General features: G+C 51.2%; 1 protein-coding gene across 2 annotated transcripts in view; it reads left to right on the top strand.

The window, feature by feature from the left end:
- Positions 1 to 19760, top strand: part of LOC122371583 (ichor-like) — a 34295-nt gene extending 14535 nt beyond the window's left edge. The window contains exons 1-2 of one of the 2 annotated variants that reach the window (XM_043348008.1): positions 5863 to 6008; positions 16357 to 19760. In XM_043348008.1, coding sequence (XP_043203943.1) covers positions 5962 to 6008; positions 16357 to 17851 — 1542 coding nt within the window. In that variant the 5' untranslated portion in view covers positions 5863 to 5961 and the 3' untranslated portion in view covers positions 17852 to 19760. Of the gene's footprint in view, positions 1 to 5862; positions 6009 to 16356 lie in introns of those variants that run through there. The other variant, XM_043348009.1, reaches the window with a different exon arrangement.
- Positions 19761 to 23629: the final 3869 nt, after the last annotated feature.

Here is a 23629-nt window from a genome sequence, read left to right as displayed (position 1 = left end):
AGTGGCCGACGCCGGCACAGGGAAGTCGCGTATTGAACCGCTAGCGCGGCCGATTTTTACACATATCCGTACGTGGTAATGCTATTAGTGTCCATACCACCACGCCACGCTGGTAATGCCATGCTTCCGTTGCGGCTAGCCAGGACACAGGAAAGGGCAATACTTGCTCAGCGTGCTGCATTGATTAAGTTCACTGACATGGGTGCAGGCTGAGCAAAACAAAGCTCCAGTGCACAGCAATTGATCGGTAGAAATATGTGAAAATATTTAAAAACATAGTCCCGACCCGACTTTATGTTGTAGTACTTCATCATGCTGGCATTCTAATGGAGCTTGGGGTGACTTTCCTGAATACGGTAAATGTTATCGCAGTCATCGGTCAGAAAATGCTAAATAGTCCAGACAGCTTACCAGTTACCTGATCAGCCTGCATAATTCAAACGCCGGATATTTTTGGTGTCTCACGCATCTAAGTTTAATTATTTAGCCTTAAAGATATAAAATTATATGTTGTCTTTCTTTAGGGGCTCTTCAAGGAGAGCTGCTGTCCATATTTGAATACAACGCAACGATCCCTCCCCCATTCATTTCTCCCCTTCAGGACAATGCAGGCCGGGTAGAGCGGATCCAGTTCAGCCAACTCCGACCCAGTTCTCACGCGGGTCGCGTTTTGAACCCGTCCTCGGCTGTTTGCTCTGGGGAGTGCCAGTGACCGCCAGCGACAGGTGGGATCCCTTCATCCCGGTCCCTTCCTACCCTCCATCAGAGTCTGGTAAACACCGCCCGCCACCCGCCCGGCGCCGGCCTATCCGCCGCCCGCCGTCCGGCGTCTGCCTATCCGCCGCCCGCCGCGCCGCCCTCAAGCCCTCCCCCGCCTGTCGTCAGAGCCGCCTGGATCGACCGTCCGGACGGCCGGCCGCACTCGGCCCGTCCGGCCCGAGAGAAATCGAAAGTGAAACGTAGCGCCGTCCACGGATGAGCGGCCGGCCGGCACTGGCGCGCTGACGGAGCGCGGAGCGACTCGAGGCGGTCCCCGACCGGTGGGAGGGGACCGCCGCGGCGGTGCCAAGTGCGGACAGTCACGCGGTACGGTGGGAACTGGTCCGTCGACTCGGACCCCTCGACCTGGCCCGCCGGGCGTCACGGGGATGGTAACTAGGCCGTATTTGGCTCAGAATTGGCGTCTGTTGTTGCCCAGTAGCTGTGGTTCCGTGCGGTGAGGGCGTTGACTCAGACAGGGTGAGTCAAATATCTGATGTGAGTCAGGGAACGATAAGATCGGCGTGTTTTTTGGGACTTGTGGGGGCTCGTCCATTCGTGTATGGGGATACTTTGTCAAATTTCCCTGTCGTGACGAATGACGATAGTGAAGCCAGTCACTTTTTCACGTTTCCCAAGCATGCCTGGAAGTAATTTTGGGTTATTCCATTTCCTCATTCATATATAACTGCCTACGTATTTGAAAATTTCGGAGACAGTTTTCGCAATCTATTTCCATTCTGAAGCGCTTATCTGTTTCCCTATACCATGTATGCTATGCAGTTTGCTGAAAAACACCATCAGATATGCTTGATTCTGAACACAGCTGGTTTGGTGACTTGCCAGAGTCTTTGTTTTTATCGCAGCTGGTCCCCCTAGATTGAAACTCCGATAACCTATTTGTGGTTTCTTTGAGCTGCAGACTTAAACATTTACCGTGACGCTATGGACCGAATATTAAGACACCATACCAGAAAATGTGCAAAGTTTTACCAATGCAGTTTCTGCGGGTGGATGACTACTTAGTTATTTGCTTTGGAATCCTTCAGCTTGAAATAACATGCTATTTGAGCAATTATGCACCTCTGGGACTCTGGACCTCAAGTCATAGTAGCTACACAGTAATCAATAATGAATTATTCAACTGAATGCCAATACCGTTGCGGACTATACATACTTGCTCATTGGGATTTTCCAATCAATGAGGCTTCCCTCCAAGAAACCTGCAGAAGCCCGCGTGCTCTGCTGTCTGGAACACAAATCCGTTGATCAAAACACAAAGTATGACGTGTTCAGTAGCACGGACATTCTCCGTCTCATCCAAGTTCAGCGGGATATGATCCTAGCTAAGGCTCATTGCCCCAGCGGCGGTCTGCCCCAATCTGACAGATCCACCACGAAGACACGAGCGGACAGGACACGAATTCGCTGTAGCCCGCTTCTGGCTCCTGAACGAAGCCGCCGCTGACTGGGGCGCCGTGGGCCCATGGGTGCTGGGAGCCCGGGGCGCCGTGAGCTGTGGGCGCCGGGAGCCTGGGGCGCCGGGAGCCCGGGGCGCCGCGGACCCAGGGGCGCCACAGACACGTCATCGTACGTCGCTGAAATTCGCCCGATTTAGCCTCCCAGACGACCCAGTTGGCCGACGGGAGCACTGCGCGCGCGCGCGTCGGACTTTCGCCTGACTTGCAGATCACTGGTGCGCGGCTTCCGTGTTGCGCAATGCTCATGGCACCGGTGGGCGCTGGCGGCGGACATGCAGGCTCATCTGGTCACGCTCGATGCTCAGGAGCTCAGCAGGGGCCGCTGAGCGGCCAGCAACGCCGCACGACGTACCGCTGCTTCAGTCAGAGACTCCGAGAAAGTCGGTGGAGAGCGAACTTTAGCAGTTGGCGCTGTTTCGAGACAGACTATTGCATCAGATAGTATTGTTTGGTGACTTGCAGACGCTTCAGTGAGCTTCACGGTGTATGCAAACAAATTATATAATTCTGTCAGCATTGCGGTGGCCTTTGGAGGTCGTGAGCGAGTCAAAATATTTCGCAACAATATTTCTTTATCGTCCGACAAAATTACATAGGTAGGTATTGATAAAAAACGAACAGCTGTGTCTCGACCTTATTTGCTACTTGCAACACTCACACAGCACTAATATTATATCTCCAAGCAAAACCTCGCCAGGCAGAGCTACTATACAATATACTTCACTAGAGTAGGTACTACATCAAAACTCGTCAGACGCAGTGACAAATAGGAGCAATCAGCTGTTACGGTGTCACTTCGACAATGGTCTCAGCCTGTCCGACAATATTCTCTGGTGGTCCGACAATGGTCTCTGCCTGTCCGACAATGGTTTCTGGTGGTCCGACAGTGGTCTCTGCCGCTCTGACAATGGTCTCTGCTCTGCCGGTCCGACAATGGTCTCTGGTGGTCCGCTATAACACCACGTTCGTCTCGCCCCGCGGTCACCAGCCGCCGGCCCCAAATGACCCGCCAGCGGCGGCGGCGGCGGCCTTGTCAAAGTCATTTGACATCCGCGCTCGGGCCGGACCATGTGTAACCACCGGTCACGCTTTCAATGCTGAGTTTCCCAGCGCGACCGGCGCCGTACCACCACAATAGGAGCCAGGTCAGGGCCTGCGGGTACAATTAGGCTGACCCAGTACCAGGCAACATCGAGCACTGGTCGATCGATTTCTATTGGGGCTTACATGGCAATAGTCCGAACTCCTTTACATCCTTTGAGAGTATTGTTAGCACTGTCTGCAACTTTTTCTGTCTACAATTCGCGAAATTCCTCTTTTGAATCTAATAGCACTGAAGGAACCTCTTGACACCGTCCCCTTGTAAAAAAACGCGATTTCTTTTCTACCATTTTCACGCCAGATCGCGTCTCCGCACCTGTATCCTCGGTCACTCCCCCTTCACCCCGTACCGCACTGACTCGGCACCATTCAGTGATACTCTGTGAGCGTCCTTGGACGGCGCTCGGCACAGCTGTTCTGCCGGGACTCGGCCTTGGCGATGGTCCTCGAGTACTACCCCCGTTCCAGTAATATACATCCCGCCGCGGTGGCAACGTCCTTGCGAAGGCCGGCACGACTGCGGCCGAGAGTTACCGTTAGCTGCAGGAATGAGGAAGATAAAGGGTGAATGGATAGTTTCCTATGCTGGGATGAAGTCTCCGCCAGATGAGGATAGTGTCTTGTGTGAGGACGCAGTCGCCCAGGGACTGGTGTTACTGTTATGTGCCGGCGTGCAGTCTCCGAGTGCTAGTTAGGATACTGTCCTGTGCGATTCTGCAGTCTCCATTGGTGGGTTACTGTTCTATGCCGCTCTGCAGTCTCCACGTTCGCCACGCGGCGAGCGGGTGGCTTTTAGTGGTGTCAATTTCAGAAAACGTATGTCCAAAGTCCGTCCAATGTCCAATGCTTATGTCGACTGTCCGTCCAAAAATGTCCAAGCCAGCCATTTGTCCAAAGGTGGTCCAAAGATGTCCGACACCTACGCAATAGTTTACACTCAACACTGTTATTTAATTTGCTTTTCATGTACCGTTACCAGCTCAGAAGTGTTAATCGTATTGAAAGCTGAGCTTTCTAATAGCCAATCAATATTAAACACGATTACTTTTTTAAAATGTTGAGGTGTAGTAAGCGATTGTCCAAAGTTGTCCAAAGCCTGCTGCCATTGTCCAACCGAATTCCGAATTGGACATTGGACAAAATCGGAATTCCGAAGATTCAAGTTCCGATTGACACCACTAGTGGCTTTACAGAGCTTGGAGTACAGCAAGGCTTTCGACATTCACTCGTGACCGTCACAGCGCAGCCGCTCCTCTGTGATAGTCCGCTCATAACCCGGCAAAGGCAGCGGTATGGCGCGTTTGGCAACGGTCACTGAGGTAAACATTGAGGCTTTACCGGGAGACGCCACCGCATCACGTGTCAGCGGATGCTACTTTGCTCTGTTTCTAACGAATCCATGAGAAACAAACAATCGGATCACGAAATGCTACCAAAACTGACTTCTAAATTTTACAAAAAGGCATTTGGGTGCTGGGAAGGCTATATAACCGGTGCTGGTATGGCCGGTTTGGGGAAATAACTGACATTATTTAGCGCCTTTGCGGTAATGAAGACCGCACTAAGTGGTATTTATAACAACTCTAATTAACACGATAAAGACTGATATTTTTCGAGTCACAATGAGCTGCAACATTTTCCGGCGCTTTCCGTTGCCTGGCAGTCCCCCCTGACGGCGCTCTCGCTCGGACACGACCCGTTGTGTGGGCGCCGCTCGGTTTTTGGGTCAAGTATCTGGTCCGTGACCCGTTGCCGGCGGGCCCGTAACGGCTGGGTCGTGAGACCGGCACCGATACAGAACTCTGGCGAGTCAGCGTGTCGCCGATATCGGCCCTCATAATGACCAGTTAATGGACCGGTCAAAAGGCCAGCTGGGGATTATGTGGGGTCGGCGGGGACGGTTGCACGCGGTAGTGAATAAATGCTAGATTGGTCGAGACTCCAATGGACTGTAGCTTTGTAGAATTGCTGATTGAAGGAATGAAATAGATATGTTTTGGCAGTAATGAATTTTCAACCATTGTTTTGTATAATTGAGCAATTATTTGCCAAAGGAAGCAAGCGTTGCATGCCTGAAAATGCATTGCTGAATAGTGAATAGTGTTTTAACCTCTCCATAAATGCCAATTGGTTTTGGTATGAAAAACAATAGTGACTGCATCCTTTCTATTCAACACAATGCATTCGATATGAATATCAGATCTAGGAACGAAAGGGAAAACGATTTAGAAATTCAACTCAAATCTAGAAAGTGCCACAGCTCATCAGTGATATCAAAGTCATCTACTGAATCTCGGAGACCATTCAAACAAAACACCATTATCGAATCTATCCAGTGAGGCGGCGCGGGACCCCGGCGGGTAGTCTCAGATCTCTCTGATGGTCCGATGGGGCAGAGCGATGGCTCTCTGCAGACATCAGAGGCGCTCAGTGCCGTACCGAGACTCGGCGGCCGCTGACGGGGAGGGGAGGGAGGGAGGGCCAGCCAAGGCCGCCGCCGCCGCCGCCGCCGCCGCGGCAGTGGGGCAGAGTGCCGGCGGACGGTGTCGGCAGAGCACGGGTGTCCGCCTGTCCGCGTGTCCGCCGGTCGGTGTCCGCGTGTCCGAGGTGATCTGGCGACATGTGCAGCGCTATGGTGATGCCCTCGCTGGCGATGGATTGTTTCAGGTGGGTGGGTACTATGATGGTGCCACGGAGATGGGTGGGTGCCACTGCTGGTAAACTAGTGGAGATAGAGTATATACAGCGATGTGCGGAGTTATTGGGGCGGCTAGTGACTGCCAGTGGGACTGTGCAGTGTGCATTGGTGCTAGTCAGGTGTTTGTATACTCCAGAACCTACTCTGCATCGAGGCCCAGATTGCTAAAGGACTAGATTGACAGCTACCGACCTCTACAGACGGATGCTGACTGACATCACTGGCAGAACCGACAGACCATGCAAACACTTTTTACCGGCAGTAATTAGAAACATTTTCATGGTTTATTGTTACGAAATTATAATCAAAGTTTTCGATGGCAGAACCGACAGGCCATGCGAACACTTTTTGCCATCAGTAATTAGGAACACTGTCATGATTTATCGTTATTGAACGGCAATTAGGGTTCTAATCTAAATTGTTATACAAATTATATAATATATTAATTGTTTTACTTGGTACATACAATAACTATATTTCACATTCAAGAGGCTCAGGTATGATTTCATTTTTCAATCTGAATAGTAGTATATATTAAACTGCGAGTAGGTAGAACAAATCTTTTAAATGTTGAGCCGCCAGGCGAGACGTTTACAATATTTTTCTACCCGTACGAGCGGTTTAATGATTTTATCCCGTACCGCCGGTATCTTTCGGGTGCTTAAAAGTAAAAAATACATTTTATGTAAAAATACGGCATATTTCAGACTAACTAGACGAAATGGCTTCTAGACGTTCACGTAATACCTTCAACAATAATACCATATGCTAGCCAATTTCTCCAGCTTCGCTAGAGAAATTGATTTTAATCGATTCCTTGTTATCTAAATTATCGGTACAACACATATATTTAGATAAAATAGTAAGGATTAACAGTAGCTAGGCTTAGTCAATATGTACCTGCCACCGCCCTGTCGTTAAAATCGATTCAAAACAACGAACTAAAACTGGTGATATTTTTTTTCAGCCATGCGAGGGTCAGCCTGATATAAACGTAATTTCCGTTATGCCCCTTTGAGGTAAGCATTCCGGACGGATATTCCACAGTCCTGCCGTTCTCCGGAAAGCCGCCGCCCCCTTCTGGTTACCTGTGACCGTGTGATTTCCTGACAGTCCCCGGACGGCGGGTCGCCGCTTCTCATTATCCCCGCGGTGAAAATACGTGGCCGCTGCACGCGTGGCCTCCCCGGCGGAGCAGCGGTCCGCGGTCCGGCACTGCGTGGGCGACCTTCTGCACGGCCCGTGCCGCCACCGACACGGCGGAAGTGACCGTTTTTGTGTGGCGGTGCTGTTGTTTGGATCGGTGTCTCGCGAGTCTCTCGGTCGGCTCCGGGTGCCGGGTGTTGCCGGTGCGTGACTCACAGGGTCTCGCAATGGCCGCGCTGACGGGCGGGATGGTGCAGAATGGCAGGTAGGAGTTTATGGCCTCAGTGGTAGTGTAGTAGCGATTGATGACTGAAGTAAAATTGAAATAAAACCTGACAGGTCATAAATAGGCAGAAAAGAACACAGGTTCAAAAGATACACCCAGTGTGTCGAGCTTGGTGTCTATTGTAGCCAGAAATAGGGCTTTCTGGAAAGCAGCCTGGCAATAGCGTGCCGTGAAGCATTTTATAGACACCATATAGCATAACCAGACCTATGGCGACATAAGGGCATGGGAAAGCTAGTGACACGCCATGCTGTTTGTGGCTGCAGCACAATTCTTTTAGGCCTATCTTGTAGCATATTTCATGAATAACCCTGCGACCTGTTGAGCAGTACCACTAACCTCCTTTTAAGTCCAATTACAACTGAAAAATGTCCAGAACAATGTATCTCACGCCCCCTTTGTTTATGGTTACTTCAACTATTGTTACATCTACGAACATGAGGTGCCGGCTTTATTACGTACAAACAAGTAGAACACAGTAGAATTACCTATGATAGGAGGAATTTGATGTATCTTGGCCAAAGTCGTATACGAATGCTTAACTAGAAACAACATCTTACATATGTAGAACATGTAGATATGTAATATAATGCCCGTCTTGCTCCAATGAACTGTTGCGCACTTCAGTGTGAAGCAATGTTGCCGTTAGAGGTCAGTGGGTACAGGTAATGTCCCATCGTTCGCCAACAATGTACGACCTTCTATGCTCCATCGGTGTGCGTCATAGCTCGTGTACTCGTAAGTCTCGTTTTCATGTCGATTACACATAGATTCGAGACGCTACCAGAAATACAATCTAAGCCGCACTGATCATCCTCGCCTCAACCTGATAAGCATTCCATTGCATCCATTGTCGATCTAATCTGGCTGCCGTATTGCGTGGGGCCACATCTCTGGGTATTTTTCCCGGTCCGGAGGCGGTCGTAAACCGGTAGCCTGTCGGGGCCGGGCCCAGACCGGGATTCGGCTACCCCAACAGACCCGCCCCGCCCCGCCCCGTTCCGACCCGCCGGACAAGATCGGCTCACTCCCAGATGGCAGTGATTTCGCTTTCGTCGAAGCCGCGCCGCAGTTGTCTCCGCGGGTGTCTCGAGACGCCGCTGAGGTGACTGTGGAGGGGGACGGCTGGAATTCCTCTCCGTTCCTCTCCTTGGGGCCTCTGTCGAGGCCGGCGGGGTGACGAGTGACCGGCGCCGGAGGGGGAGGGGTCGTCGAGGCCCCTCCTCGGTCCCTCTGGTGTTCCCGACCGCTATTAGTCAGAGTGTGACGGCACGCGACATGAAGACAGTGATCGAATGGGGACAGCACATGGAGGCGGTGATTGAGGCCCCACTGCGGTCCACGGGTCTTTAATTCACAGAGCGGTACAAAAAGGTTCCGCCGGGAACCTGCACATTAAAGTGGTGCCGCAATGCAAGGACCCGGGACAATCCATACAATGTGCTGCTTAAATATTAAAATGATCACCAGAACAGCATTTTGAGACACGCAACTATTGTTCCTGCGCTTCCTAGTCGTTAGGAAAAGCACACCGCACATGGCTTGGATAGCCACGTGCATAGCAGGTTAAATTGTACACGGTCGAGCCTGGCATGGCTGTTGAACAAGTGCGTTATTCTTCCTGTTATCAGCTTAGGCGAGCGAAATTTATTGTGAAACGGGGAGTACCACAAAGCAGTGACTTGCATCATTGAATGACAAATATCCGCTTGTTTGTGGCGCAACTCACCGACTGTCTTATCGGTGAAGTACCTGACGCTTTTACGCCTACATGGCAGCGTTTCATGGTTTTGATTTTAAGTTTAGTATCATCCGTGAGAATACCTCATCGATGTCTCAGCAATTTGATGCCGGACATGCTTCTTAAATAGATGTCGGATTAGATACAATATCATTCATTAACAGTCCTTTCGAAAGCCTAATAGGCTGTTGCCTTCTCTTAACCCTCGCCCGCACATGCCATTTTCCCATCCTAGAACGCACATGGGGGGGGGGGGTGGTTGCCACCCCCCCCGCGCCATTTCGTTCCTGTTGGAGATAGAGCTTAGCAGTAAAGACCAAAAAGATTCTTTGGGAAGAGACGAATCCAATGATACCCAGTTTTACCTTCTCAGGTCAGTCATTGACCTTCCAGGTCAGGTCAAACTAAAAAATGTTGCTGTTTTGGGTCACCGTTGGATATCAAGTGCGCTGCTTATCAAATACCGATGACGATGCTGTTTTCTGGTGCCAAGCCAGCTAGAACCTCTTTGTCACACTATCCGACCAGAATTTTGCTGCTGAGGTCATTTCAGGTCAAGTTAGGTCAAGGTCAATTATATGTGTATGTGTGTCTGTGTGTGTCTGTGTGTATACTGATGTGTGCACCGATTGTTTTTGGGTCCATATCACATGAAATCATGATCTGAGAAGCTTTTACCAAAAATGCAGTCAAAAAACTTCACAAAAGTAAATTCAGCTTGCCTAAAACGCAATTATCTTAGATGACCTAGGTTGACCTTGACCCTGACCTTGACCCCTGTACATCGTCGAACAACATGTTCCATGATAGGTGGGAGGTAAGACTGGCAAAAAAGGCCGAAATCAGGGTGTCAAAAGCTCACAAGGCCCATGGCAAACGCAAGATGTTGAGAATTGGCCATTTGGGTCATGACATGACCTGAAAAACAAGGTCATATCTCCGAAACCAAAAATCACAGAAACTTGAAATTTTCAGTGGACATCAAGAAAGGATAGACGAGCAGCTATACGAAAAATCAGCCTTCTAGCTCTAAAAATGTTGAGTGCAGAGCAGAAAGACTGCCTGGGGGGGTGGCAACCACCCCCCCCCATGTGCGGGCGAGGGTTAATTTAGCCAGAAAGATTACTGATTATACTAAGCGTTATGAGGATAAGGTCAAGGATAAGTTCAAGTAATGAAACAGAAAGATTACTTTTCGACATGATAGCTTCTTAACTGCTAACAGAAGTCGTATTTGCAATTCAGAAACCGTGCCAGTTAATTCTATGTTCAGTGCATCACAAACGACAGTTAAAAGGTCGTGCTGTTTCGAGCAGAAGCTTTTAGGGAACCTTAACTATTTTCGTGCAGCGTGGTCACTGGTCAGTTCTTGAAGCAAACCAGCTTGTCATGCTCCACATTGCTTAGCCTGAAACGAAGAACCCGGACCTTTCTCTTGTTACATATGAATAAACGAAGAGAAGAAGTACATAAAACGCTAAGCAGTATCTAAGCCTGCTTTATTATCTCACCTCTTAACCATCTTTACCCAGAATTCCACAAGTCAGCTTTGTTCTCATCCTCTGAAAGTCTGTCGCGACCCGCCTTCACATCATTCAGACGGCCACTCCCCGCTCCTCACCCGGAGATAGGGCACACATCCTGTCTGGAGCAGGGGAGGACCGTACACCAGTCCGAATAGCGCCCGATCTCAGCTGTATAACGGCGGCGACGCTCCTCGGCGGCTTCCTGTCCCGGGGACACACTTCCCGAGGACGTCTGCGTCACGACTCCGGTGACTCGGAGTCGAACTGGGTCACCGTGACGACTGTCCGTCGCGCGCGCGCCCCGCCCCTGATGACTCACTCGAGTCCTGGCGGCGGGGTTGGGCCGAGATGACTCCCCGTGGTACGACTGGCGTACAATCGGCCCCGCGCGTGGCAATAAAGGCGGCATCAATGACGCACTGTCTCTGATCGCGGTGTGAGGATCGCAATCCAGAGGGTATGACTACCGCAGAGGCGTAGCCAGGCATGACATTGGGGGGACAACTGATGGATACATGCGAGATGATAAAGCTGACGGAGATGTTGGCATTAGGCGTAGAGAAAGACTGAAAAATAATCAGGATGAATGCGATTAGCAAGGTGAGGAATATTCCATGAAAAAAGGTAAATTTAGTGGTCGGTGCTGTATAATGTTATCCGTTTCTTGTTGATATTTTCATGCATTGTCAGAAAAGTCAGCAACAGATATATTTAAGCATGAATCAAATGACCACTGAAGAAGAGTTCTCGGAAAAGATAAGACGCCACTAATCGAACATGACGTGTTACATTCAGTTAATTGATGTTTCCGGTGTGGTTAAGCACATGTTCGTGCATACAACACTGGTCATTGCACCTGCTTCACAGGAAGGCGGGGGTGCTCCTGGGCTCAAACAACGCTAAAGCTCACATCACGGCAATTTTTTAGGATAGATATCAGTTGACATACATGCTAGACATGCATAGCATTGCTTTGCTCACAAATAAGGCTGCTCAGGTCAGGGAAAACTGACACAAACACCCAGTCTGAATGTGAAGTCACAAGACACGCTACCGCTGAGCAGACAGTTTTCCGTCGACGTGAACCGATTTATTCGTGATAGTTGGCAACATTGTTTGCGGTAATGGCATTTGATCTCACTTGCCATTGTGTTAGGATATAACTCTCGAATTGAATCGCTGCATTTGAACTAATTATACATTTATCCAGTATTTCTGTAATTAGTTGACCTTTCCTCACCGGTCACCAATCTTACATCCTGGCGTCATGTATTAAAAACGCACTGCACAGCTGAATGTCAAACTCTAAGCAGCTCCAGGAAGTTAAAAAATAAAATAAAAAACGTTTGTCACGCGGATCATGCAGTGACAGTTAACTTGATAATCGATTAAGATAAGCAATATTATGTAAGCATAAGGTCACACGAAGGACGAATAGAGCTTCAAAAGCGCTGCCAGAAGAAGCTTTAAAGCTTCAAATGTTTTAAAGGGATAATGAATGGAAAAGATTGGAAGATAACGGGAGTTAAGTGTGACGTTCTCGTAATTGAGTACGCAGTCACCAGGCGAAAAGGGAATGACACAAATAAAGCACGACAAACCATTTACAGTTATTGCCCATGTTACGTCGCGTTCGAGTTCTCAGAACGTTAAAGGTTTGGGTTGCCTAATCGTCCCCAATTCTGTTACGCTTTCTCAACACTACACGTCCTTGCCAATAAATCCTTACTACCCACACAAGTGCTACACGGTAAACTTAATATGTGAATTTGCCAAATGTGCCTCATCTAATGACGCTAAGTGACGCATTAGAAACCTTGCAAAGCATCATGTAAAGCGCATGCATCTTCATTTGGCAATGATTCCTCATGCACTTGTCACCACTGAACCCCACCAGGCGAGACAAGTAGGCAATCATATACACCAGCGGACCTCATCCCCCACTAACACACTCCAGACTCTGCGCAGCTCCCCAGTTGACCACCCCTCTCCCTACCGCGTCGGATCCCGTGCCAGCCGCCCCCAGGCACCGTCGCCGGCTTCCCGACCCTCCTCCATCGACAGGAACGAAAAGTGAAATCGCATTCCTGGCTCGGAGCCAGCTGGGCCAGCGGGCCGCCTCTGCTCGGCCGCGCCGGCCGGACGGCCGGACGGTCGGTCGGCTCGTTAAAAGTGAGAGTCGGCGCAGGGAGCCGGCGGAGGGCCACGTGCCGCCACAGGCACGTGACGCAGTGTGACGTGACGCGGCCGGCAGCGGTTCGTTACGGCATGATGCACTGTGACGTGTTGGTCGACGGCGTCCAGCAGAGCGATGCAGAGTGAGGAGAACTACGATAATACTTGATCTAATTTGAGAACTACCGTGATTGCACTGTCGGACACTAAGGACGTTGTTGGTTGCTGAGGAGCCACTGTGGTATTAGACCGTTGGTTATCTCGTAATCTGGGCTGTATCGGTATTCACGCTGAGCTGAGACCACCACCATCCGGGACCACCATGCCGCAAGGGCTTTTGACCTTTGAACGTATCCACACAGCAGATCGTTTGGTTGTAATGCCATGCAATCCAAACGGTACCTGACTTTGAAAAGAACGCGAGTGGGAGGAGAACATCCAAAGCCTCTTAGGATCATAGTCCATAGCTGAATAACGGAATACTACACAGTATTTATAGCTACATAACGGGATATTGTTTCTGGGTGGAGCCGTCTCATCTCCACCTTGCTATTTTTACCCAATCTCTGGATCATTACTGATATTAAAATGTCATGCATGACCACATTTTTTAACCGAAAACTTCGCGAAATAGGAACTCTTTAATGGACAGAACCCAATAGCAGCGTTTGCCATTTCAAATGCTTGCTAATCTTGCTTTCACGTCTGTCTGCGAAGTTCACAGGCCAAACACGATCCGATTCTTTCACGGGGTGTATATGGAAAATGCCACCCAGCTTCGTTAGGGCTTAAAATATACTGGACGGATTCGAATTTTGTATTTCCTAGTAATGAACTCACCAACAGGCAGTTTCAATCCATCTAGTGGCTTGTGGCGGCTATATCCATATTTAGACAAAAAATGCGTCCGGTATTGGACAGTCCGGTTCGAAGCGAAAGTTTGGTGAGTGGGTGGCATCAAGCACAGAAAGTCTTTTGGCTGTGCCGGTATCACCCGTTTGCCGGATTCTTGTGGTGAGCTTACAGTTATAAGCACAAGACCAAATCGACAGCCTATCGGCTATCGTACAGACACAAGTCTCGAATTATACGCAATACAAGAGTTGCTACATGCATGATATTTCTTTCGATGATGAGAGCTATTACATAACACTTTGGCTACGCTCAGAATCTGTTTTGCTCCCAGCAGAAACGTTTTTGCTTTTTAGCATAACGTAACGACGCAGGCGATTCAGAGATTTCGGCGTCGGTGGCTCGTAGTTTTTGCTCGTCCAGCCTTCAGACACGCTGCGCACTTTTTGCAATCATTTGTGGGCCGGCGCGCAGGCCTGTTATCTGCGAGCTCAGCTGACCCGGCGGCTCCCCAGAGGTCATTTGTCATGGTCTATATGGGTCAGCCCGTTACCTCTGCGAGGTGCTGTCGGCGGGGCCGGGCGCTGTCGGCAGTCTCACGACCGTCGGTGGTCCGTCGGTGCCGCCCCACCCACAGTCCACACCCCTCCCTGGTCCGAGCAGCCACGCCCGCGCGGCCGGAGGCTGCGGCGGCTGGGTACCACCACCCGGCCTTGGTAACACTCTGTGCCGGCGCCGGGACGACCCCCGCGCGCCGCCGGACCGGCCAGCCCGCCGCCGCCGATCGGGCGACGCTGCTCGTCGTCTCGATTGCTGCAGATAGTCGTCGGAAAGAGTTACATCCGGGCTGCCGGGCTGATACGCAACACCCGTCTGCCTCTTACTGGGTGGAGGGCCGTGTGGAGTGCCTCGAGTAGACGCTTGTCTGGCTGGGGCCTCCGATTACTCAGCTAACTTGGGCTGTCAACGACATGCTGAACTGATGTCGGGGCCTCATGAGCCGCATATGGTCACGTTCTGTGCGGACGTGACGAAACCCTTGTCGACGCAGATATGTGACGCTCGCTGTCATCGTGACAGGCCTGTCAGCTGCCGAGTGCTTCAGCTAATGTAGAGTCCAAGGTGCAGTGCATCAGGCCGATAATTGAATTTTGTGACTCTTTGACTCTTGTTCAAAACTTTCACATGCTGTTTTATGGAGCCTTGTTTGCCTTATATAAAGCCTTACCACGTCCATGCCTTACTTATACGTTTGAAATTGTCTGATTACCTAACGCGTAATGCGTGGCTTCTTGCTCTGGTAGAGATCATGAATGGTTGGTTACAAACTGCTGTCATTTTGAACTGAAGTGGTCTGTCAGATACATGACGTATCCTTCTGTCCATTCGCAGTTTTTCCCTGTCCATCCATTTGTCGTGTGTCCGTCTATCCGTCTGTCCGTCTCGGTACGTCGATTCGTCGATCCATCTAAAAACAGACCGCTCCTCACCCAGGAGACCCGTTAGGCGGTCTAAACCAGGACCCGTCCGTAAACCACACGGGTGAAAAGAATCGCGACACGTCCCGCTACGAGTTATGACCGCCATGCCTCTGATCCGATGCCGGCCGGTTTAATTGGCGGCGATGCGCCCGTCGGGACCTACGTGCGAGCACCTGCATGTCAAACCCAGTGGAAGTTATCGCCGGTCAGATCATATGAAAAGTCACGACTTGTCCCCGACAAAAACGAGCTCTTCCGTCATGGAAGAGATTCGCGTGATGGGGAAAGTGAGTGCCCCAGGCTTCCGGCCGGGGCGGTCGCTAACAATAACAGTGGGCGCTGCCCGAAATGCCCGTGGGGGTCAGCCCTCAGCACCCCATCACGATAGACGTTAATCGACTCGAACCTTGGACAGTTGGGTAAGACTGATATTTGTCTTTGGCCAATGTCACCCAACTGATCGATGACAGTCAGCTGATAGATTTGCGCTGCAGTTATTCGATGAAATAATGGCAAAGGCATGCTAGCTGGAATTGAACTTTGAAGTGGTGCCTGCCACTTTCACAACTATATATATCCTATAATGAACGATAAAAATAAGAAAATAAATGACATCATTTAAACTATCAGCAAAGAGTATCCTTCTGAAAAAAAGTTTCCGATATACACTCAGCATTATTCATTAATGCAGTATGTTACCTACCTGCAGAATGGCATTTAACGACCACAGCCAAAACAATTCAGCAGGATAGCATGCCTTACTTCTGGCCCAGTATACCTAAAGTTAAAGCTATGTGAAACACCTAAAACATTTTCAGGCGTCCCCTGGTGCAAGGCGTCCCTGTGCCGTTCTCAGAGGGAACGGTATATTCAAACGGTGCATTGACGTCAATACCGTTGCTGACGATGACATGACTTCAGCGAATGACTCAAACGATTGTTCAACGGGCTTCTTACCTCACCACAATTAGCTTATTGCATCTACAGTTCTCTCTGCATGCGGCTACTGTTCTCACATATTTAATTTCTTTTAGCTCTTTTCTTCGGTACTGTGTGGGCTTTCAGAGCCGAACGGATTTCTAACAATCCTCTTCTCTTTTTCTCTGGCAGGAAAAACGAAGTCGAGCTGTCCAACTCTGTAGTCACGTCCAGCGTTCCATCCGAGCTGCTGCCGGTCAAGGTGGAGGATCCGCACGACTTCTTCGACCTGTGCTCTCTCAACAATGACATAGAGAACGACATGGACGTATCGTCTGATCTGGGCAACTGGATCAACTCACTGGTGAACAAGACGCAGCCGGCCGGCGGCGGCGGCGGCGGCGGTGGTGATGGGGTCATGTGGGACCGTGATGGTGGCGGGCCGGTCACCACACGAGAGGTCAAGGAGTGGCTGTACGAGAACAAGGAAAAGACGTGTGACCCGCTCTGGGGCAGCGACACACAGCAGGTGAAGCAGGTGACTACCACAGACACCGGCAACCGCTCCCCGGACAGTTTCAGCAGTCCCGACACGTTGCTCTTCACCTCAATGATCTCGGACGAGGCCATCAAGCCGGTGAACCCGTCGGACGTCATCAGCTCGTCTGACGACCTCATCACGCTGCAGCCGCTGCAGCCGCTGCAGCCCATGAACCCAGTGCACACGTTGAACGGCTTCCACTCGGACGTCATGATGGGCGACATCAGCGACCCCAAGCAGGTCAACGAGGTCGACCTCGACAAGATGGTGCAGGACTATCTGTATGACGAGGAGCCGGCGCCGCCGCAGACCAAGCTGGAGGAGATGCCGGCGACGACCATCATAGGAGCAGGGGGAACGCCTATACGGATATGCGGTTTGCCCCCCTCCAGCATGAGCACATTCCCAGCCACTTCTGTGGCACAAAACGGCGGCTTCAAGATCGCTGTTGGCACTCTGCCGCCCGGTTCGCCCGAGAAACCGACCGAGAAGAGCGGTCTGGAGGAGAAGTGGGGCAGCAACCGCTCCGACAACGCCTCCATCCTGGAGAGTGCGCTTCGGGGAAACATCCCCTCCGGTCAGCGGAACAGCAATACCAGCAACCCGCAGAAGCGCGCAGGAAGCACCGACCTAAAGGAGATCCAGCTCTCGTTCCCGGTCGGTGGCTTCCAGACTTTTCAGCGGAGCATGATGGAGAATAGCGGCGGCAGCAACGCCGTCACCTCCTCTCCGTACACGTGTGAGACCAACCAGGCGACGAGCTCCTGCAGTCCCAACAAGCCGGACAAGGTGCTCTCCTCGGCCGACACGTCGCACGATCTCTACGTCAACACCATCGACATCGGCATGTCCAACGGCCACGTCGTCATGGGTCAGAAGAAGGACCAGCCGCGTAAACGCAAGTACTCAAAGCGCACCACTGCCGACGGGGAGGCGCCACCGTCCCGGGGGCGTCTCCTCCACTTCTGCCACATCTGCAACAAGGGATTCAAGGACAAGTACTCTGTGACCGTGCACATCCGCACCCACACCGGCGAAAAGCCGTTCCAGTGTGACCTGTGCAACAAGTGCTTCCGTCAGAAGGCCCACCTCGCCAAACACATACAGATTCATACCACACCCAAACCGGCGCCGGCCAAAAGGTAAACAGCGCAACGAAGAGAGGATTCCGATCTGGTTACCAAGGTGATGAGTTACCGTTACCATGGTGATGAGTTACCATAAACCCAAGTGCTACCGTAGTGCAGCCAGCTCAGGAACTTTGCGCTGCCCTAGAACTGTGATGTTGTTATCTTCCAGGAGAAAGAATCATCTCCTTGTAATCGTTCTTTTGTTCTTGTTATGAATGAGTGCGGTCGTGTTGGTTCTCATATTCTCAAAGTGAGGTTCTCAGCGAATCGGCTATCGTAGTTCGAGCGATCATGAGGGCAGTGGTGAAGAGTGAGAGGATGTTGCGGCTCTCAACATCTCAGACGTGCAGGGGAGCATCTTCAGACATAGGCACGTTACAGACACCTGCGTTCTTCTTAGTTCGTTCGGCGAAGTGCGGCACAGTGCTGTCTGCCCTCCCCGTCAAGGTTTCGGGGGTCGTGAGCACACTGTTCACCCGCAGTCGTCTCGGATGTGTGGCACCGGGGTCCGCCAGAGTGAGCACCTTCAAGTGAATCACGGTGTGCACCGGCGGAGCGGATAGTACAAACCCGGAGACAGGCAGGCGGATCGTTATCCTATTTATTTCGCCTCTCCAGTGACGGTGAGGTCGGCGTGGTGCATCGAGACGGCCGGGTGGCGGAGCTACCGACCCGGTCCGTTCTCGCGCGCCCGACCCCGCCGCTCCGTGCTGGCAGGCGGGTTGTGGGCCGTTCTCTCGGCAGTTGTGATTCAGGTGCGGAGAAGAGGTGCGCACGTGCGATGGTGCGCTGGTGTTTTTCTGATCTGCTAAGCGAGTGAAGCAGGTGTGTGCACGGCTGTTTTGAGTGGTTGTCGCATCTTACGAGGTGATGGTGGATATTTATATCAGCGGCGTGTCTGGCCGTTTTTACCCTGTAAATTATTAGAGATTTCTGTCTCAAAGTAGTGAAATGTTTGTGTGTCTTACTGTTGAGTGGTTTCTATTGCTGTTGTGAGCACGGACTGTTCGAGAGTGGAACATTAACGTGTGTACAGATGACGAACTCTTCCCTGAAATGTGCAATAAGACTACATACTTTTTCGTGTACATGCAGCTTTTTGCTGATCATTCCTAATTTTGACAATTCCATTAACTTCTTGTTCCTGTTAAGTTCCATTAACTGTTACAGATAACACGCTAATGCTCCCGTAGCTGTGTGGTTCTACGCATGTGTTGTGATGTGTCCTGGTTCTTGTATGTTGTGTGATTATTTTGTCTGAAGTGTCGTCTCAGACAGCGTACTCTGCCGGCTCGCAGACACCTATCAGACGCCGTGCGGTGTCTGCTGAGAAAGCCGGAAACGTTACCATTATTGTACAGTTGTTGTGTGCTGCGGTAGCTGATACTCCGAGTTGTGTTGTTGTACGTTCACACCAGTGATCCTTTATCCCGTTGAATGACCGAGGCGCCTTTATCATTACTCTAACGACGTCGCTGCAGGAGAAAAGGCTGGTACCCTACTTAAGTATATGGATATGACGGACAGCCTTAGCTTTTTTTTACTTTTTCCCCCACAATCCTGTGACACCAGTCCGCTACGTAGAGTTGACTGTCCTTTTAAATTTTAAATGACCTCTATTGTTTGATGTGGCCTGTGCGTACCCGGATATTATTTAATTGTGCGGCGTACACATTTTCAATGTTACCAGCCGTTTCATACACTGGTCAAGTCGACCAGTCCTGTTATATAGGTAGTAGTCAACCTGCTCGTTATTGGCGTAACAGTTAGCTTGAGCTTTCCGAACAACATCCAGTGCATTTCCAGGCGCCTCGCCGGAGCGAAGGCTTAGCGTGAAGTGCGTATCCTTACGACTCTCTCTGGAATTCGTGTGTTACGTCCACATCGCACCATGTTACGACTTCGAATAAACCATGAGCAAACTGTTTCTGTTTATGAAATAACTAATGCAACAAATGTATCACGAAGCATCCAATTAAGGACGTACACCGCTGCAACGAAAGTAAGCCTCACATTTTTAATTGCAAGTGAAACTTTGATTTATCACTATAGCAGCACCCAGCCCTTACATAACAACAGGCCCTACTAATTTAACACCCTTGTCAACGCCGTAGTAAGCCTAGCCCACACCCTCAGAATCTCTCTCCCGCTTCTTGATAGAGAAAACGGTTTCCATACCAAAAGCCTCGCTCAAATCGCTCCGCGTCGGATAGGATTAGCGGCCGTCGATCCGGTTCTACACGCCTGATGGACGCGTATGGCGACACCCCGCCGGTAAGTGTTTTACACGGCGCCGTAAGGACGGTTCGCACCGCTCCGAGACGCGCAGTGACGTCAGCACGGTCTGTGTGTGACGTCAGTGTCCCAGTTGTGCCGTCTCGGCGGGGGTGGACCGACGGTGGTGTGGGTCAGTCGGCTGGGGCCGGCCACCGCCGTCTCGCGGACCCGCTGTTGCATCATCCACTGTATAACGGTGCCGTCTGGGCTCCAGGCAAGGAGGGGAGGGGGGAGGGGTGACCCGCTGACTTTTCCCCTCGACCGTCTATTGAGGTGGAACTGCAGTGCATAGGCCAAGACTGTCTTACCACCCATGCAACCCCGTATCCCTTCGACGTCTTACTTCTTACGTCTTACTAACGACGTCTTACTTCTCAACCCTGACCGCGCTTATGGAGATGACCGACTAACCGACAGACATCAAATGCCAGACAAAGGAACACGTCATCTAAAACAGTCAGCTATGACTGATCCGTCATTAACGAAGACAGGTAACGGCTCGTCTGCTGGAGAGATCACGGATCCCTGCTGGGTGCTGATGGGTACCGATAGCCCCTCAGCTGTGACCCCTCTGACAGGTCACAGATCACTAATGACCGACCATAGGTCAAAGGTTAAAGGTCTCCAGCTCATGGCCCTCCTGTCCAGAAGGCCCCGGAGAGCGGGCGAAGGGCCAGTTGTCCCCGCAAAAACTTCACCGGTAATGCTAGCATGAAAGGCTTGTCAGTTGCGACTTGCGAGTGAGGCTAGAGACGACCCTGCGTTATCTTCATCCCTCGGTATGCAGTATGCACTTTCGGCGTCATACTCGTTCCGAATATATAGGTCGTCTTGTTTTCGAGCAAGCGTGGGATGGAAACGTTAAGGGAAACTTTTAAGGGCATTTTAAGGTGTCTTCGTTGTCAGATATTCACAGCCCGATATAAACAAAATTTCACGCATTTTCCCGTGTTTGCGGTACTTGGTAGTCTATTCAGATCCCCCTAGCCCCATCTTTCCAAGTTGCTCCAGCTCTCGTCTCATGCACTCCAGTGTAGCCTCCCACTCAATCCCGTCCACCCCAGCAGCTCCCCACTCATTCCCCTCCACCCCAGCAGCTCCCCACTCATTCCCCTCCACCCCAGCAGCTCCTCACTCATTCCCCTCCACCCTAGCAGCTCCCCACTCAGCCCCGTCCACCCGAGCAGCTCCCTACACATGGCTCGCCAGCCCGTCCCGGCGCGCGGCTCCGATATGAAAAGCGAAACCTGCCCACGGGCAGCGTCATTACTTTTGCTTTCGACCACGCTCGGAGACAAGTGAAACCGAGCTGCGCGCGCCGCCCGCCTCGGGCGTGTTTTTGTCCCGCCGAGCCGGCCAGCCGCCGCGAGTTTCTCCTTCGACGGAGCGGCCGGCGCGGCGGCGGTGGTGGCGCGCACGGCGAGGTGCGCCACGGGACCGCGCGGCCGCCCGGTCTGCTAGCTGCTCCCAGAATAGCTCTCAGAGCTCATCAGAGGACAATCGTGAGGAGAGCAGTAGTATCACGACAGCGGTGACCGATCAGCAGGTCACTATCAGTTGCCGTGCAGAAGGTGGGCGCAGGCGCGTCTATATGAATCCAGAAATCGGCGGCTTTCACCGCGCTGCCGAGGGACCGGTCAGGTCAGCCGGAGTGCGCCGCTGGACTTTCGCGCAAAACCCGGCGCCAGCACGGGGCAGGGCGGACTGGCCAGCCCGTGCGCCGCTTATCAGGCACTCACTCTCACTCAGTGCACGGGTTTCTACTGTGCAGCGTATCTGCACTGCCCTAGATTCGGCTAAGGGCCGGCCCGCCCCGGCCGGACCACTACATTAAGGACGGTAGGTGAGGCCTTAATTGGCGAAGCACTTAGCGTGCACGTTTGATGTGGAACTTCCCGTGAGACAAAGCTGTAGCCTATAATCATTACTGACTCTCACTGTCGTTTACTTCTAGTCTTTGAATGTATTTAGTTTGACCGACGTAATGAGTGTGTGGGAGCTTCTGTTCAACAGCAGCTTTTGATATAAATAGGTTATTGTGTAGCATCTTTTGTTAGTAGGTATTGCATGGACAATTTACCGTAAACGTTTTAACAAATTGAGCCAACAAATGAATGTAATAAATATTAGTGGGGCCGTGAAATATATGCTAGGACATGTAAGGATAATCATAAACATAAGATACGAATGCATATTTGACTGAGAGCCGTCTTCCTCCGGCAGCCTAGACAATCACACAGGGTTTTTGAATGTGAGCGGCACGCCATTCTGAGTCTGACTATGTAGACCCACACTCTAACGGGCCCCGGTCGAACAGAGCTACGCAATAGAATCTCGCTTTGCTCCATACGGCGCTCAGGTCTGCTTACCATGGGCCCTACCCTTGTGACCTTTGACCTGTGACCTGCCCCCAGGCCTGGGGTGGGCTCTACTGACTAAATAGGCATCTCCAGACTGTGTTGGGACCCTCGAAATACGAGTAACTATAATCATTATTCAAATTGGTATCATCCTGTATGCAATCCTGGGACTGACGCACGTAAAGCCTACGATAGGATAACTAAGGATTTGGTGCATATGCTGGACTCCTTAGCAGCATGTGTAGGCTTGGTGTTAATTTTATATGGCTACTTGGGGTCCAAATGTGACCTGGCGGCTCTCAATCATCATTTCAACTAATTTAAAAGTGGCTTTCGGACACCTTGGAATTTCAACTGCACTGCAAAAGGCATTGAACCAACATCGCGGGCCCACTAAGGTCAGGCTATGGCCGATTAAGTGGGCACCTGAATCTTATAAGGAGGGACCACGGGCCCGTTTGTCACCCGTCTTTGCGTGCACTCTTACAAGGTGAAACTAGCACGTCAAATACTCTGCTAAGCTAGCCTTCAGATATCCACACGCCTACCATTTGAACGATGCCAGTCGAGGGATCAGTCATCTCTAAGGTCTGTAGGCATTGCACCCGCTGCAGCTCGGGCCTCACACCAAAACAGTGTCTCCCTCTAGTGCCGCGTTCAGCGCCCTCTGTTGAGTGAGTGTGGTACCTACCCAGGGCCAAGAAGGTGAACTTACAATGTTTCAGCCTATTGGTCTCTAGACGTAAAGTTTGTAATGAGTGTTTCAGCTTGCATCTAGCCCTCGCATGTGTAGGGGGGGTCCAGGGGGGTCGGAGGGACCCTTCCCATGGTTTTACGCGAAAAACTCGCGTAAAAGCGGTCGATCGCGACGAAACTTTCAGTACCCTCGCATTTATCAATTTTACACCTACCCTGAAAATTTCACGACCCTGACCCAAATGACCTTTGACCTGTGACCTCTTTTCCGAGACCATGTTTGGCCGGAATCGCGATTCCGCGTATGTCGGCTCGCATTAGCCTCGCGTTTGCAAGCTTTTCGTGGTTTCAAACGTTCAAACATGTGGTTTGATGTTGCTCTCATGCATTAGGGTGGGTCTCAAGGTCACCTGAAGGTCAGGTCAGGTCATTGACCTTTGGTGACCTCGGTTCACTTTTTC

This window comes from Amphibalanus amphitrite, unplaced genomic scaffold (assembly GCF_019059575.1).
Source record: "Amphibalanus amphitrite isolate SeventyFive unplaced genomic scaffold, NRLGWU_Aamphi_draft 001260F_arrow, whole genome shotgun sequence".
Lineage (NCBI taxonomy): Eukaryota > Metazoa > Arthropoda > Thecostraca > Balanomorpha > Balanidae > Amphibalanus > Amphibalanus amphitrite.
The sequence above is the reverse complement of the archived record's forward strand: the minus strand, read 5'-3'. Positions and strand labels throughout refer to the sequence as shown.